Here is a 17,781-nt window from a genome sequence, read left to right as displayed (position 1 = left end):
GATGTGTTCCAAGTATGGGTCCCGGGACCACCAGATGGTGTCTGATACCATCAACTCACTCATGAGTTTGGTGTAGGGTTTGCCCGCACTGCAGGCTATCAGGAGGGGCTTGTTGTTAAGGTCCCAGTCTCCTAGGGCTCCGCTAAGGAGGGCATGGATGAAGACACTCTATGTCTGCTGGGGAGGGGAGTGTATTTGCCTATTTTACATTCCCTGGTTTCCTTCATGGCTGTTTTCCTGTTCTTGAACGGGATGGTGATGTCTGCCATTATGACTTTCTTCTGGTCCTCAAGGCGGATGACAATGTCAGGTCTCAGTTGGCTTCCTGTGTTGGGTGCTACACTTGATACTGGCCAATAGGCAGAGAAGTGGACTGTTTGGAAAGTATCTGGGACTCCATTACTCTCCAAGAGCGCATGAATGCTGGAAAGAGCTCACCAGCACATCAGCACAGTTTTCAGCTCCACAAAATATACTCCAACCACATTTCTCTTTCCCGTGCACATTTGCAGCAAATTTTCCACACCACTGGAGTCCTTTCAAGGACATATATTCAAGAATATATTCAAAGACATACAGCAACACCCACAACCTGAGCCTTTATCACCCTGGCCTCAGGACATGCGTCAGGAAGCTGTTTTGCTTAATTTTGGACCAGCTTGATCTTGGATGTTCTTTGTGCTCCTCTTAATGAGATGTGGGTGATTTCTTGAATGCTTGAACATACAGCACCTTTCTTGAACACACAGCACATTCAAAGCACATATTATTATTATTATTATTATTATTATTATTATTATTATTCATAATAGAGCTTATGGTATATACCGCCCTATACCCGGAGGTCTCAGGGCAGTTCACAGAACAAATCAGAATATAAAACCACAAAATATATAATCAAAATGAAAGCAATAACCCAATCACACACCCCAAAACCTCCCACATTTTAAAAGGGCATAGGATCAATCAAATCAACCGAAGGCCTGTTTAAAAAGGAATGTTTTTGCCTGGTGCCTAAAGGTGTATATTCAGGTCCCTTCCAGCTTTACAATTCTATGAGTCTATAATTCTAACCTGAAGCCAGGGTGGAAAAGTTTCGTGTTTGGTGTATTGCTGTATGTCTTTTGATGTGTGGCCATCTCTAAATGTGGGAGGTTGGGTACACTACAAAGTCTATTAATAATAAAAAATGACAGGGGGATAATTGGAATATAATGCACGCTTTGGCCAAGGCTTTGTGCTCCAAGCAGGAAATGTACTCCATTAACTCAGAAGAGCTGAAGGCAAACAGCCTGTTCAGCCACATTCTGCCTTCCCAGTTCAGTTTAAGCCCTCAGGTGTTTGCTCCAACGTCTGAGTTTTGCCTTCCGTTCTTTGCAAAGGCTTTTGGCCCCAAACCACAAACAGAGTTGGTCCAGAGGACTTTAGAAGCTTCCAAGTTACAAAGAGATTCCGGAAGGTCTTCAATTCCACCTACAGTAGATAATATGATTTCGATCCTGCAAGGCATTTGGTTCAAATATCCCAGTCAGGGATACTCGGTCCCTCAGCCTCAGCCTCACTTTGTATATACAGTACACCAGGTGCTTCTTTAATTTTCTGCTGCCATCAGTTCACTCAGAACATTTTCCAAACCTCCTAGTACTGGTGAATGTTCTGTATCTGAGGGATTATGTAGGTCATGTTGCACAAAGCCATACGATGTGATTGGCTTTAAAAGTTTGTATATTTCCTTCTGGGTTGTTGTTGTTTTGGGTCACTTTTATTTACTAGCATCATTTTCGTAGCATTTACGCATTATTACTTTCACAAAAGTCAGAATTAAGTATTATTGTGATTCACAATGATATATATAAAAAAACCCCAGTGGTTCTCAAAACGCATGCACAGTGACCTGAACACTTGAACTGCTCCATAGCTGACTTTCTCATCTGATTCTGAGTAGCTTTAAAGCCTCCACAAACTTTACTAAACAGTAAGTACACACTTATACAGTCGTACCTTGGAAGTCAAACAGAATCCGTTCCGGAAGTCCGTTTGACTTCAAAAACGTTCAGAAACCAAAGTGTGGCTTCTGATTGGCTGCAGGAAACTCCACGGAAGCCACGGAAGCCCCATCGGACATTTGGGTTCCAAAGAATGTTCACAAACTGGAACACTCACTTCCGGCTTTGCCAAAATGTCCACGTACCAAGATGTTTGGGATCCAAGATACGACTGTATAACTGTTATACAGTCGAAGACTCATACGTCATGTTACTAAGAAACTGAGCCTAGCCAGTAAAATCTGCCAGTTTTTGTTGTTGTTGTCTTTTAAAGCAAGAGGCTAAGCCCCCCCCCCTAGATTTTGAGGCCCTGGACTGCTGCCCACTCAGCCCATATGTAAATCTGGCACTGCCCAAATCCCATTAAAAGGAACACAACAAACATCCAAGCTGAAGCTGATAGAAAATTAAGCACAACAGCTTCCTGAGACAAGGCGTCACCTGGCATGCGGGATAGCATCTTGGAACATATTCCACTTAGCCAGATGATAGCTAGGAACAGTCTGGTGCAATCTAGAGCAGGTCATATACTTAGCCAATTTAATGTCATCACATCAAACTATTTGCTTCCAGCTTCAAATGAATGTGTATAAAAGGACTGCTGTGTTGGGGTTTTCCACCTGCACCTTCCGTTCTGACATCTCTTCTGCCACTCATCTTCTTCAGTTCGTGGTAAGTGGTGTTTTACTGAATCGCTTATTAGGGTGATTGTTTGACTCCAGAGCAGAAATTGATTTGGGATTTTGTTCAGTATGATTTTCTGTTTCTAGACAAATAAGAATCAGTTATGGGAAGAGTCCTGCAAATCTCTACATCCAATCAGTGGTGCTTCTGGGGTTGTTTAAGGCTCAATTTTTTTTTCACAACAAATGTATTTCTACCTTCCTCAAGATTTATACACCTATGTTGTTTTAATTTATTACCTCTCTTGCATGCTAAGATTCCAGGGTAGGTTAGAACAATTTAAAATATAACATTAAATTAGATATTATTATAATATTTTATTAGGGAATCTGAGCCATCATGAGTAATATTCCATGATATGTCTGAAAGTATGCTGAAGAATGTTTAATTTCTGTTTCTCCAAGATGGTTCTCCAAGATTCCTCCAAGATGCCCACGGTCATCACCACTGAAGTGATATTGCCAGATGTATTAGTCATATACTTTTCTACAGCTTTTGATGGAGTACTTTTCTAGCCCATGTCTGAGTGTCTTCGGCCGTGAGGATTCACTTCTGGTGATATGTTGGCTACTCCTGGGTGGTCTCACATTATGAGCCGAACAAGAACCATTGCGGCCAACACATCATCTTTGCTCTTCCATGCATTACTCTTCCCTTATAAATCTTCCTTCTTCCTCTGCTATCTATCTTTCCTCCATTCATTTCCTGAGTCAGAGTTGGGGGGCCCTTGAGGTTGGCACATCTTCCACTGAGAGTTCCCCTCTGGCACCTCCTTTTAGCCAGCTAGGCCAGGGCAAAGTGAAGGTGTAGGGAGAACCAAACACCCTCCCTCCCTCCCTCCTTCCCTCCTTCCTTTCCTTCCTTCTGCTTGTCCAACGCACCACCTCCATTTGTTGAATTGTTGGATTCTCTGAATTGGCAAATCCACTCTCTGGTTGCATGGAATGTCTTTCTTTCTCTTCTCCTGCTAAACTGGTGATCGGCTACCACATTAGTGTTACGTAATGAAAAAAACCAAACAAACAGATTATCCAACATAACCAGTTTTGAAAATGTAAGAAAAATAAAGACAGAAAAAATAGTCCAAATGGAAAAAGAAAAAGAAAAATCATGACTTCCAGACTGGGCTGAGCTCGCAGTTTCCTCCTCCTCCTTTTCTATCCGCTCGACTCTGACTTGTCAACATTCTTATTCAAAAAGCCTTGGTGACTTTTGCTGCTTCACTAGTCAATAAACAGGTGATATAAAACATTATTTTGTTGTTGATTTTCCCTGCTGACTGTTTACACACCAATCTACTGGTGGAACACCCAGACTGTCAAAATGTGTAGTTTCTGCAGTGTCTGTGCGAGGAGTCCTTATGAAGTCAGCAGAAAGAGGCTTCTTTACCCTGCCTAGGAAGGGGGGAGACAATCAAATCGGTTTGCCTTTAAAAGTGAATCTATCCGATCCTCAATTTCCAAACCAATATGAGAACCAAAACAAAATGAAATTTTTCATTACGAAACCATATGAATGTTGCAATGCAGTTCTCCAATTAATGTTTACGAAACGTTCACATGTCACAGGAGAAACTGTGCATTCAAGTGATGCATCCAGACTCTTTATATCCAAAAGAAACTTTACTTTCATAAACATATAACTGAGAAGAACATATGTACAACCTCATGCTTGTTCACTTTGTTCCTTACAGAGAACACGGGTTTCTCCCTGTTAACATATAGGGTTCTTCCTCTGTCTGCTTCACCGCATACAGACCACACCAGGACACCCCGTCCTAGGCAGCATTCAGATAAACCTCTCTCTGCATCTTCTGCATCGTCAGGACCTTCTGCATGCAAAGCAGATGCCTGGCCCCTGAGTCCTTCCCACTCCTCATAGCTCTGGGCAGGTGATCCAAGGGCTGAGCATTAATTTTTAAAACACAAACAGATACTGGCCATGCACAGCACAGCTCCTGCTGTGGGGCAGAAGCAAGTGATGATACGTCAATGTTCTCAGGGGTATGGCACCCACAAAAGCATGGGCCCATGAAGCAGCTATCCCCACCCCCACATACAATCAATCTACAGCCCCACCCTGAACCTGGACAGTAGAAGACAAGCATCTGGTATCAGGTTTTTGAAAGAAAAAAAGAAAGGAAAGAGAGAGAGAAAGACAGACATATGTTAATATGCAGACTGTGCATAATAATACGCTGTGGTGTAAACCACTGAACCTTGGGCTTGCCAATCAGAAGGTCGGTGGTTCGAATCTCCATGACGGGGTGAGCTCCCGTTGCTTGGTCCCAGCTCCTGCCAACCTAGTAGTTCGAAAGCACGTCAAAGTGCAAGTAGATAAATAGGTACTGCTCTGGCAGGAAGGTAAATGGCATTTCCATGCGCTGCTCTGGTTTTGCCAGAAGTGGCTTAGTCATGCTGGCCACATGACCTGGAAAAACTGTCTGCAGACACCACTGATTTAAAGTTTAACTTTGGGGGTAGTGCTACAAACGTGGAAAAGGATCTTGCAGCATGTTTACGCAGACCTACTGGATTTAATAACGCTCCTAAGTGAAGGCGTGCCTATATCTGATTGAAGCTGCCCAAAGGTTAATATTCTGTATATTCAAGGCACATTAATTCCCTAAGCGCAAAGGACATGTACTGAAAATTAGTATTACGCACACACACACACAACACCACTACCAAGAACTGCAGTTTATGGACAACTCTAAACTTGTCTGCTCAAAAGGAAGTCCCATTGTGTTGGGGACCTGGAAGGAAAGAAGCAAGAGCTCCCTCAGCTCAGGACCCAAGCCCTGGAACGCACAGAAGGAGAGGTAGGGTGTGAGCGAAGCGATGGATGTAGCCGGCGCTTAAAAAGCGAATAAAATGGTTGCTGCCTTTCTATCTGAGCTGGCTCCCTGCCTGTTATGTGTGGGGAAACCCGCGTGGGTTTCTGTGTAAAGTCTTCAAGCCGTGCCTGCACAAGCCTGACAAATCTGCCCCATTGCCTTTCCCTCGTCAAAATTTTCGGTATCTTTTCCCCCCACCTCCAGGCCTGGCTGAGGGGAAAAACAGGACATTGAAAGTTCTTCCCATCCCAGCTCCACAACAAATGTCCCGCAAAGCACCACACTATGCACACATTCCCATGAACATATTCTTTCTTTGTAATTAAATACGAGACTCCCATAAATAAGGGCAGTTTCAGACACACACTTTCAATGAAGAAGGCTGCCTCACTCATCTACAAGCTGGGTAGTCCGGATGGCTGAACCAATGCATTCAGATAACCTGTCAGAGCCAAGGAGAACCAAATAAACGTTAGCTGAGAACGCTCCCTGGAGAGAAACACAAGGGTACTGCAGGCAAACTTTCAGCATCTATCTCCATCCACATTCATAACAAGGTCACTGACGAAAAGCCACTGTTTCTACGATATATCCATTTTTAATAAATCATTTCCTTCCTTCTCCAGTTCAGGGTCCAGAAACATTCAAGCACACATTCTATACTATAGGAAACCTTCAGATATTTCTATAAAATCAAATGTTCATCGGATTTCCACCAGACCACTTTTGTTTTACTTAGGGAAAGGATGGCTACCGAAGGGGGATGGACTTGGATTGCACGAAAAGGCAGCCATAATCCTCAGGGCATAAAACCACTTTCTCTCCCACCAGAAATAATTCCTGACACCTTGGCAAATGGGTGTCAGACAGCTAGCCATCCCACGAACTATGATGACAGACCATTTGGGAATGGGCTAGATCCTTGGCCAGGATAAGGAGATGATTACTTGGCCAGGAAACCAGGAATTTGTAAATTGTTCTTTTCCCCCTTACTTAATAGGTGTAAGGTGGAGATCATGGAAGGGGGTGGAAGGCTGATCTAGGTTTCAGCTCCAGACCCTCCCAAAGTGTGATGAAATTGTGATGTATGCATGATGTAGTTTTAGGGGTGTTGCAGGTAGTTTTGTAGGAACTGATAAAAGTTGGAACGCACTTTGGTTTGGGGCTTTTTCCTGCTCCTTTGTTGAGTTGGGGGGGAAGTCCTGTTGCAACAGTTTCTTTAAGAAAGATCAAGCCTGCTGGCTGCTGTTTTGCTCCGATATTCCTGGCTGGTGTCTTTGTTTGATAAAGCGTGTCCAGAGATGTACTGGAACAATGGAAAGGTAGGCAACTTCCTGTTTTGTCCCAAGAGGTATGTACATTTAACATTGTGTGAGAGATACCCGTCTTTAATGCTAGGTCTTTCTTGTGAACACTCCATAGTACTCCCCTTTTCAAACAGAAGCTTTGGTTTTGGGTGTGCAAATAGAAAAGCTGCTGGGAAGAGTAAACACTTAACTAAGAAAACAAACACGGAAGCTAAGATGTAATAATCGGAAAATAACAAAGTGCAATATGTAATTTGAAAAGAATTTTGGAATCAATGTTTGATTATTATTTATTTTTTCTGATTATTACTTATGTTACATAGTTTTAAAAATCAACAAAGCATTAAATAAAATTTGCAGAGAAAGTTAGGGGGGAAAGCTTAAGTGCTTATATGCACAATGTTAAGTAAATAAACCAAAAAATAACACTTGCAACTGTAAGTTTCTTATTTTTCCTTCTTTTAATAATTTCATTTCGGGGGGAGGGGGAGGGACAAGAAATTTTCCGCACCGGGTACCACCTGACCTTGCTACGCCACTGGCTGTATGAGAGAACAAATTGGTAGCTTTCTGTTTTTTGTGGGTGTGTGGGTGTGCATAGTACCCTAGAGTCAGAAGACAAGTACTTTCATTTGCTTTCTAGCAAATGTCCTCTACTGGCTTGAGAGTAACTCCATGAAACCCAATGGGACTGATTTCTGGGTAGACCTGCAAAGGATTCGGAATTCTCATATGACCATGGTGAAAAACAGTCCCTATAAGGAAACGGGGAACACTTTTGATTCTGGCTCTGCCTATCATCTGAACTTTGGCTGGCTCCACCCATCACCAGAATTCAGCCCCTGCTAGGCTACCCAGAAGGGAAAATGATGAAAAGAGGTTGTCTATCTTTGGTGTAAAGATTTGAACAATTCATTGTTTATGCTGTGCATTGACACCCACAAACCACAATGCTAAGTGCTGGCCTGAGTGTATTAGATTGTTATAGAAAGGGGGTCAGTCTAGATTATACCCACGCATCCCTTCCAGGCTTACATGAAGCTAGAATGTGTAAAAGAAAACCAGAACCCCCAAAGCAAACCATTTCCTTTGTTAAGGTAATGGCCTTAGGTACATACCCATCAACAGCATCTTTAAAAGGTTATCTCTGTTGCCATAGAGACAAATGGTTGGGTCTTTTCCCACTTCACCTGGCTGGCTGCTATGTCATCCAAGGAGAGAACAATAGGCAAAGCAGGGCTGTGTTTGGGTGAGTTTTGGCTGATCCTGGAAGCTGCACACACAGAGGCATGTCTGCTCTGTGCTGGACCCAAATCTGTGATTTGGGGCTTCCCTGGGAACCCAGTGGGGAAACAAAATCAATGGGAATGCAGATGCTGTGAGCCTCTCCATCCTATGCTCAGGCTGTATTTATGCCCTTATTTAAGATCTATGTAACCAAGTCAGCCAGTGGCAGCCTCCTCCAACTCTCATCCAACCATTACCACCACCAGAATATCTCAGTTCAGCATACAACTTCCCCCAAACTTGGGGCCTGCAGAAGTTTTGCACCTCAGCTCCCATCAGCCCCAGGGTACAGTGCTGGGGCTGTTGGGAGTTGTAGTCCAAAATTCTGCAGCTCACCAGGTTAGGGAAAGCTACAGAACTGCATAGGACAGCACCATGTAGCACCAAAAAAGCATATCATGTGCACAGCTCAGTGAAAGAAAAGAAGTGTGCTTATGTTTTTAAATTATTTAATATTTTATTCATAGAACACCAATTTTTAAAGCAAGCATATTACAGAGGCAGCCAGGAAGCAAAGGCACAGTAGTTACAAGCCGTATCTGCTCAGGGTATTTCAAGGCATGGATCCTGCTGTGGATCTTAAGAGATAAGGATTGCATAGCACCAAAGCGAGTAGATCCCTACCCCCAGACGCTGGTCTCTCTCTTTTCTGTCCCACACACTGGGCTGAATTTGAGCAGGGTCTCTATACTGGCCCATAGAATCTCCTGTAAGCTTCTTGGAAGCCGATGTGGTCGGCCAGCTCGTCGCAGTCGGGGTTCAGCTCACAAACCTCTCGCAGGGGCTCAAGGGGGTCTGGGGTTGGGGCTGCACGGGTGTTGTAGAACCTGCCAGGGAGCAGAAGCCATGGTTGGAGCATTTAGCAGCCATTTTGGGGCTATATCAAAATGTTCTCAGTATGCCAAAGGATATCCACGTATACAAAACTTTAACTTAGCAAGATACACATTTCTTAATGCAAAAATCCCCATTAAAAATCTTCAACGTTCATTGTAAAATTTCTCCTAATTTTGCCCAGTATACATTTTTGCAAAACATTTGCAAAAACCTAACGTAATGATTATGCACACTTTTACCCTAGTATATGCATTTTGTATACATTACACCACACTCTGGAACTCCCTGCCTATTTTGACTTCAGGCAGGTACCTCCACTGCACTCTCTTCAGTGCCTGCTACAAACATTTTTCTTCGGGCAAGCCTCTCCAGTTAAGTAGAACGTTGACATGTTTTTTAATTTGTTTTTTTAGCTTATAATAGATTTTACATTGTTTTGAATAGCTGGATTTAACTATTTTTTATTGGTAATTTTATTGTTTTTATTTGTTTGATAAGATGCTTTGAGGGTTTCCCCCCCTTAAAAGCAAGCAGCCTATAAATTCTAATTAATGAAATTAATTCATTAACTAATTGGCTGGAGGACTGCATTGCAAAATTTGAAGAAGTGCGCATTTCAAAAGACAGCTGTGTTTCAGAAAGTAGGTCCACTTTTAAGCACAAATGGAAATAAAATTCTTCCCCTCCACTAGATGCCAGGGTGAGGGCTGGAGATTTTGCATTAATTGCAAGGTTACACTTTTCCATCAGAGGAGTGAATAGGAACAATTGTGTCAGAGAAAGCAAAGAGCTGCAAGGTGAGCAGACACTGTAGGGATAAGAGCTAAATCTACCCCTTGTTCCATTTCCCACCATTTAGTCCTCCCCTCCAATCTGCATAGTCCCACCTCTTCATATGCATACTCTTCCCCTGGGTTCTGTTTCTCCACCAAGTGGAATGCACATTTGATGCATCCAGCCAATCCTTGCAGCAGAGAGAGTAACAGCTGCTTTACAGAGCCCTGTGCTGACATTATCTGGGTAAATATTCTCTGTCCAATGTTTGGAACCTCATGGAGGCATCTTCAAAGCCATTAGGGAGCCCACCCCACCCCAGATTTCTAGCTCATGACAAGTTGCGCATTTATCTTTACCTGTTATAGTTCCTCTTGTGTCTCTTCACTACTTGAGCACTGACGCGCCTGGAGACAAAAGCTGCAAGAGGAAAAGTCGCATATTTTATCAACAGCACTGCCTCACCCCTCTACAGGAGGAGTTCTCCCTATTTGCCTCCTCCCTGCCATCAGTAGGGCTTGTGGCTCAGGAGTGAAACCAAAGATCCTGACAGTCTCCGTTTTCATTTTGAAAAGCAACGTGATTCTAGCCCTCATTGTGGAACAGAAAGGGAAAAGAGAGATTTCCATACTTTTAGAAACACAAGAAGCTGCTGTGGCCCATCTAGCTCAGTATTGTCTACACCAGAGCTTTCCAAACTTTTCAAGTTGGGGACACACTTTTTGGATATGCATCATTTCGCGACAGAGTAATTCAGTTTTACTAGCAAACTGGGGGTTAAACTAACCCCTTTCCAGCCCTGGAAAGAGTGCGGGGAGTGTTTGTGCGACACACTGCAGCTGATACACTAACATGTCGCGATACAGTTTGGAAAGCTCTGTTCTACACTGATAAGCAATGGCTCTCCAGGGCTTTTGATAGCCTTCTCCCACCCAGCTCTAATTGAAGATGTGGGCAATTGAATCTGAGACCTTCTGCATGCAAAACACATCACCACTCAGCTACAACTCTCCCGCCTTCCCTCTATCCCCCCTCAAATTTTCCAAGTTTGCAAACCTAGGTCACATCTACAGATATGTCTCTTCGAAGCAATTATCTAATAATAAAAAAGCAAGAAAGGAATAAAAGTGGAGATAAACTGACCTTCAGAGCTGGGTGAGTCGTTGGCACTGTTGGAGGGGGCAGAGTCATCTGGAAAAGGAGAAGAAGGGCAACTGCAGTGAGCAAAAGGCTACTTGCCCCTTGGCCAAGTGAGGCATCAGGGAACAGTTGTAATGCCTGTCACCCAAGGGCATGGTTTGGGCTTGAGCACTTCCTAAGAACCTCAACTTTCAATGTAACAATGTCATACCCTTGTGACTGAGATAAGCTTGGTAAGTACAGAGGCAATGCCTGCTGAAACTGCAGCCAAGGGAAGGGCCAGGAATGATAGTAAAGGTAAAGGGACCCCTGATCATTAGGTCCAGTTGTGACCGACTCTGGGGTTGCGGTGCTCATCTCACTTTATTGGCCGAGGGAGCCGGCGTACAGCTTCCAGGTCATGTGGCCAGCATGACTAAGCCGCTTCTGGCAAACCAGAGCAGCGCACGGAAACACCATTTACCTTCCCACCAGAGCGGTACCTATTTATCTCTTTGCACTTTGACGTGCTTTCGAACTGCTAGGTTGGCAGGAGCAGGGACCGAGCAACGGGAGCTCACCCCGCCGTGGGGATTTGAACCGCCAACCTTCTGATCGGCAAATCCTAGGATCTGTGGTTTAACCCACAGCGCCACCCGCATCCCCTAGAATAATAGTAACCTTTATTTCATTTATACCCTACCGTTCCTCCAAAGAGCTTGAGGTGGTGTACACACGTCTGCCCAACAACCCTGAGGTAGGTTAGGCTGAGAGGCAGTGGCTGACCCAAAGTCACCCAGGGGGCTTCATGGCTGAGTGGGGATTTGAACCCTGATCTCCCAGGTCCTAGTCCGACACTCTAAACGCTACACCACCACTGGCATGGAGGGGGGTGGGGGGGCAGAGAAACGGTGGGTCACCTTTGAAGGCAGAAATTAATCTGAAGTGATGTTGGCATCTCTGGGTCCTGAAGGTTATTCTTTTTGTTTAAAAAGCTGGCACACCCTGGAAATACAGTGGTGCCTCGCAAGACGAAATTAATCCGTTCCGCGAGTCTCTTCGTCTTGCGGTTTTTTCGTCTTGCGAAGCACGGCTATTAGCGGCTTAGCGGCTATTAATGGCTTAGCGGCTATTAACGGCTTAGCGCTTAGCGGCTTTAAGAAAAAGGAAACAAATTCGCAAGAACTCGCAAGACGTTTCGTCTTGCGAAGCAAGCCCACAGGGAAATTCGTCTTGCGGAACGACTCAAAAAACGGAAAACTCTTTCGTCTAGCGAGTTTTTCGTCTTGCGAGGCATTCGTCTTGCGGGGCACCACTGTACCCACAATCTTAAAACTGTGATTTCTTGTCTAAATATTTAGCTTTGCTCACATGTAGGTGCGTTGAGAAGACTGGATTTCGATGGCACCTGCAACCCCATCTGCGGCCACATAGAGAATCATAACCCAGAGATGGTTTGGCCACTTACCTGCTTGGCAAAGGCAGAGTGTGGCCACCGCCAGGAAGCTCACCAGAATCAACTTGTTCATCTTGATTGATGCTGTTTGCTAGTGGGGAGATGTTCTCTAAAGGTCTGGAGATGCTTGCTTGCTTGCTTCCTCCAGTTGCTTCTTGCAGTGCCCTTCCTGGGTCTCTGCTCCTGATTTATACTGTTCTGGCAGCCCCCAGCCCCCCCAGCCCACTTGGCAGGAGGGACAGCCCACAGGACCTCCTCCTTCCTCCTCGCTCCAACCTCAGAAGGGGCAGGAAGCCAGGTCTATTTTGGAGCCCATCTGCTGGGCAGGAAGGCTGCCAAGTCCAAGCAGTAATTGTGGTTTGGGGGGCAAGGACATCATCTGGAGAAGGCAAGCTCACTGGCCTGCAAGGAAGGGGCAGGGCAGGGTGGACGCCACAGTCAGACTGGTAAGCCGTGATGCTTTTGCAGCACTGGGAGTTGGGGTGTTTTGGGGACCCAAAGCTCAGGAAGGAAGGAAGGAAGGAAGGAAGGAAGGAAGGAAGGAAGGCAGCTACCTAGATTTCAAGCTGTTGGGTGGCTCAGGTTTCAAATCAAAGCAGACTGGGGACGCAATATATATTGGAAAGCATATTTGAAACACATTTAAAGCACATGACTCCCCTCCAAATAATCCTGGGAAGTGTAGTATCCTCCCTCATAGTTACCATTTCCAGCACCTATAATAAGCTACAGAACCCAGGATTCTTTGGGGGAAGTCAGCCTGGATAGCTCAGTTGGTTAGAACGCAGTGCTGATAGCATCTAGGTTGCAGGTTTGATTCCCGTAAGGGACAGCCGCATATTCCTGAATTGCAGGGAGTTGGACTAGATGATCCTTGGGGTCTTGTCCAACTCTAAAATTCTATGCTTCTGTGTGTTTTACGCTGAAAAAGCTTTAATGCAGTGTGTGGATCGAAGATTTGACCTCCTGGTGTGCTGCAGCAGCTCAGGTGCAAGCAGCAAAGCTCCTCTTCAGCTGTTGCTTTGGTCATCAATTCACATGCCTCCAATTATTCCCATAAGAGGTTTTTGGTTAAGAGACAGTGCAATGCATCAGGAAAGTCCCCAGTCTGAATCTCGCCCCGGCTATGAACTCACTAAGAGTTTGTGAATGGCAGTGAAGCCAGCCTCCTGCTTAATCATAGAATCATAGAGTTGGAAGAGACCACAAGGGCCATCGAGTCCAACCCCCTGCCAAGCAGGAAACACCATCAGAGCACTCCTGACATATGGTTGTCAAGCCTCTGCTTAAAGACCTCCAAAGTAGGAGACTCCACCACACTCCTTGGCAGCAAATTCCACTGTCAAACAGCTCTTACTGTCAGGAAGTTCTTCCTAATGTTTAGGTGGAATCTTCTTTCTTGTAGTTTGGATCCATTGCTCCATGTCCGCTTCTCTGGAGCAGCAGAAAACAACCTTTCTTCCTTCTCTATGTGACATTCTTTTATATATTTGAACATAGCTATCATATCACCCCTTAACCTCCTCTTCTCCAGGCTAAACATGCCCAGCTCCCTTAGCCGTTCCTCATAAGGCATCGTTTCCAGGCCTTTGACCATTTTGGTTGCCCTCCTCTGGACACGTTCCAGTTTGTCAGTGTCCTTCTTGAACTGTGGTGCCCAGAACTGGACACAGTACTCCAGGTGAGGTCTGACCAGAGCAGAATACAGTGGCACTATTACTTCCCTTGATCTAGATGCTATACTCCTATTGATGCAGCCCAGAATTGCATTGGCTTTTTTAGCTGCCGCGTCACACTGTTGGCTTATGTCACGTTTGTGGTCAACCAAGACTCCTAGATCCTTTTCACATGTACTGCTCTCAAGCCAGCTGTCACCCTTCTTGTATTTGTGCCTCTCATTTTTTTTGCCCAAGTGCAATACTTTACATTTCTCCCTGTTAAAATTCATCTTGTTTGTTTTTGCCCAGTTCTCTAATCTGTCAAGGTCGTTTTGAAGTGTGATCCTGTCCTCTGGGGTGTTAGCCACCCCTCCCAGTTTGGTGTCATCTGCAAATTTGATCAGGATGCCCTTGAGTCCATCATCCAAGGCGTTGATAAAGATGTTGAATAAGACCGGGCCCAAGACAGAACCCTGTGGCACCCCACTAGTCACTCTTCTCCAGGATGAAGAGGAACCATTGATGAGCACCCTTTGGGTTCGGTCAGTCAGCCAGTTACAAATCCACTGAGTGGTAGCATAGTCAAGACCGCATTTTACCAGCTTCTTTACAAGAATATCATGGGGCACCTTGTCAAATGCCTTGCTGAAATCAAGGTAGGCTACATCCACTGCATTCCCTTCATGTACCAGGCTGTAGGTTTTATAAGATATGGTTAGAGGTATGGTTTCACTAAAATTGGGAGAGGTGGGGCTTGTGGGTTTGAGCCCTTCCTCTCTGCAATCTGAGCACTGCACAGAAGGTAGATTTAGACATACCACTCTCACTGCCTCAATCTCTACTTCTTGATCTTTAAGGGCTGTCGCAAGGCAGATATAAGCAATTAGTTTGGGAGGTAAAATGGTGCCGAAGCATTTGGATGTTTCTATTCACGTAACTTCCTATAATCTGATTCTATTCTTCTTAATTGATATAGCACCATGGTACTTTACAAATAACAGGAGGGCCAGGTCCTTGCCCCAAGGGCTTACAATCTAAAGCAGACACAAGAAACAACCAACAGAGGAAGGGGAGAATGGAGGCACACAGGTAAGCAGGGGAGGCATATATGGCTGTTTCAATTGCATGTACTTTGGATTGGCCAGAGGGTTAGGGACCAAGGTGTGGATGATCTAAAGGCTTCCTGGAAAAAGTAAATTTGGAGAAGGGACTTTGAAAGGAAATAAGGGAGGTGGTCACACAAAGATGTTCCAGGAGGGAGTTCCAGGCATAAGAGGCAGTGAGAGGAAATGGGTGGAATCATTTGAGGGAACAAGGGATTTTCAGTGACGGAGGGCGGTGGCAATAGATCATAGAATCATAGAATCATAGAGTTGGAAGAGACCACAAGGGCCATCGAGTCCAACCCCCTGCCAAGCAGGAAACACCATCAGAGCACTCCTGACATATGGTTGTCAAGCCTCTGCTTAAAGACCTCCAAAGTAGGAGACTCCACCACACTCCTTGGCAGCAAATTCCACTGTCGAACAGCTCTTACTGTCAGGAAGTTCTTCCGAATGTTTAGGTGGAATCTTCTTTCTTGTAGTTTGGATCCATTGCTCCATGTCCGCTTCTCTGGAGCAGCAGAAAACAACCTTTCTCCCTCCTCTATGTGACATCCTTTTATATATTTGAACATGGCTATCATATCACCCCTTAACCTCCTCTTCTCCAGGCTAAACATGCCCAGCTCCCTTAGCCGTTCCTCATAAGGCATCGTTTCCAGGCCTTGGACCATTTTGGTTGCCCTCCTCTGGACACGTTCCAGTTTGTCAGTGTCCTTCTTGAATTGTGGTGCCCAGAACTGGACACAGTACTCCAGGTGTGGTCTGACCAGAGCAGAATACAGTGGCACTATTACTTCCCTTGATCTAGATGCTATACTCCTATTGATGCAGCCCAGAATTGCATTGGCTTTTTTAGCTGCCGCGTCACACTGTTGGCTCATGTCAAGTTTGTGGTCAACCAAGACTCCTAGATCCTTTTCACATGTACTGCTCTCAAGCCAGGTGTCACCCATCTTGTATTTGTGCCTCTCATTTTTTTTGCCCAAGTGCAATACTTTACATTTCTCCCTGTTAAAATTCATCTTGTTTGTTTTGGCCCAGTTCTCTAATCTGTCAAGGTCGTTTTGAAGTGTGATCCTGTCCTCTGGGGTGTTAGCCACCCCTCCCAGTTTGGTGTCATCTGCAAATTTGATCAGGATGCCCTTGAGTCCATCATCCAAGTCGTTGATAAAGATGTTGAATAAGACCGGGCCCAAGACAGAACCCTGTGGCACCCCACTAGTCACTCTTCTCCAGGACGAAGAGGAACCATTGATGAGCACCCTTTGGGTTCGGGCAGTCAGCCAGTTACAAATCCACTGAGTGGATGGGAGAAAACAAGGAGGATGGGAGACTTAGGATGGGAGAAAACAAGGAGGGCCACGGCAGGGCCCCACCCTGGGGTAAAGGTCAAGGTCAAGGGACCCCTGACCATTAGGTCCAGTCGTGACCAACTCTGGGGTTGCAGCACTCATTTCACTTTACTGGCCAAGGGAGCCGGCGTACAGCTTCCGGGTCATGTGGCCAGCAGGACTAAGCCGCTTCTGGCGAACCAGAACAGCGCATGGAAATGCTGTTTACCTTCCCGCCGGAGCAGTACCTATTTATCTACTTGCACTTAGACGTGCTTTCGAAGTGCTAGGTTGGCAGGAGCAGGGACTGAGCAACGGGAGCTCACCCCGTCATTGCGGGGATTCAAACCGCCGACCTTCTGATCGGCAAGCCCTAGGCTCTGTGGTTTAACCCACAGTGCCACCTGCGTCCCTGGGTTAGGAAGAGACAAAAAGAGCTTTAAGTCAGCAAAGCTGATCTTGAAGGGGCATCCTCTCTTTGCCTCCAGCGACGCTCCATTTCTACACATCTGTACATAAATCAAATATCAACAAAAAGTGGCTTTGTGCCTCCGGAGCTCTTTCCTTCAAAGGGAGCCTGGTTTGCTCAGCCCCTGGAACTCCCTGCCACTTGAGACGCCCGGCGCGAGTAATGTCTCCTTTAAAATAACTCAGAAACACCGCTGTGCCTGCTCTGAAGGGTCTCCCATGTGCCAAAACTGGAGCTATCTGAAGCCGCTCCCCACAACGCCCTCCAGACCCCTGGCTCACCTGAAGTCCTCCAAGCTGCTCTCAAAGGGGCGGCCCCACTCCAGCGTCCCGTTGGCCAGGGGGTACTGACACATGGGCCCGTGAACAAGGCCCAGAGAGGAGGTGGCGACGGCGTAAACGCCTCCCAAGGCCCCCACAGCTGCGAAGATGATCGAGAGGCACATCCCGCAGCGGTGAGGGTCACAGGATGGGACCTCTCTAGAAATAAACACAGAGATAGGGAGGCACAGAGGGTTCCAAAGGTTCCAGGAGCAGACACAAAAGCAGTGTAAGGAATTAAGGGGTTGGGAGGGAACGGCATCATCAAAGTAACAAGGTGGTGAATAATGTTGGCAGCAGAGCGCTGGGTGGATGTGAGGGAATGAAGGTGACACAACAGGAGGCTGCAGTCATTGCAAACATATCAGCCAGGCAAAAAAAGCACTTAAGGAGAGTGTAGAGCAGGAGCAAGTGATGGACATGGTCTGGGGAGTTTAGGAGGCCGGAAAGAGATGCTTGGAGGACCACATTCAATGCCTGGGAAAGATGGTTGGAGGGGCTAGGAGCTGGCTTGGGAGGGCTACCTACATAAAGTCAGGGGGCAATAACAGC

General features: G+C 45.7%; 1 protein-coding gene across 1 annotated transcript; it reads right to left on the bottom strand.

Moving 5' to 3' along the window:
- Nucleotides 1–8,591: 8,591 nt before the first annotated feature.
- BGLAP (bone gamma-carboxyglutamate protein) lies at nucleotides 8,592–12,543 on the bottom strand. Its single transcript, XM_082203642.1, has 4 exons — nucleotides 12,358–12,543; nucleotides 10,914–10,961; nucleotides 10,130–10,190; nucleotides 8,592–8,986 (listed from the first exon to the last, which is right to left on the bottom strand). Exons 1-4 carry the CDS (start codon nucleotides 12,416–12,418, stop codon nucleotides 8,845–8,847), a joined length of 312 nt encoding a protein of 103 aa, XP_082059768.1. The 5' UTR covers nucleotides 12,419–12,543; the 3' UTR covers nucleotides 8,592–8,844.
- Between the last annotated feature and the right edge of the window lie 5,238 nt (nucleotides 12,544–17,781).

Source organism: Podarcis vaucheri (genome assembly GCF_965113315.1).
Source record: "Podarcis vaucheri genome assembly, chromosome: 16".
NCBI classification, from domain to species: domain Eukaryota; kingdom Metazoa; phylum Chordata; class Lepidosauria; order Squamata; family Lacertidae; genus Podarcis; species Podarcis vaucheri.
The sequence above is the reverse complement of the archived record's forward strand: the minus strand, read 5'-3'. Positions and strand labels throughout refer to the sequence as shown.

Coding starts and splice junctions, on each gene's coding strand:
- BGLAP (XM_082203642.1), bottom strand. CDS start 12,418: ATGAACAAGTTGATTCTGGTGAGCTTCCTGGCGGTGGCCACACTCTGC. Junction 10,962..12,357: donor ACTCTGCCTTTGCCAAGCAG/GTAAGTGGCCAA, acceptor CTCCTTTTCCAG/ATGACTCTGCCCCCTCCAAC. Junction 8,987..10,129: donor CACAAGAGGAACTATAACAG/GTAAAGATAAAT, acceptor GCTCCCTGGCAG/GTTCTACAACACCCGTGCAG.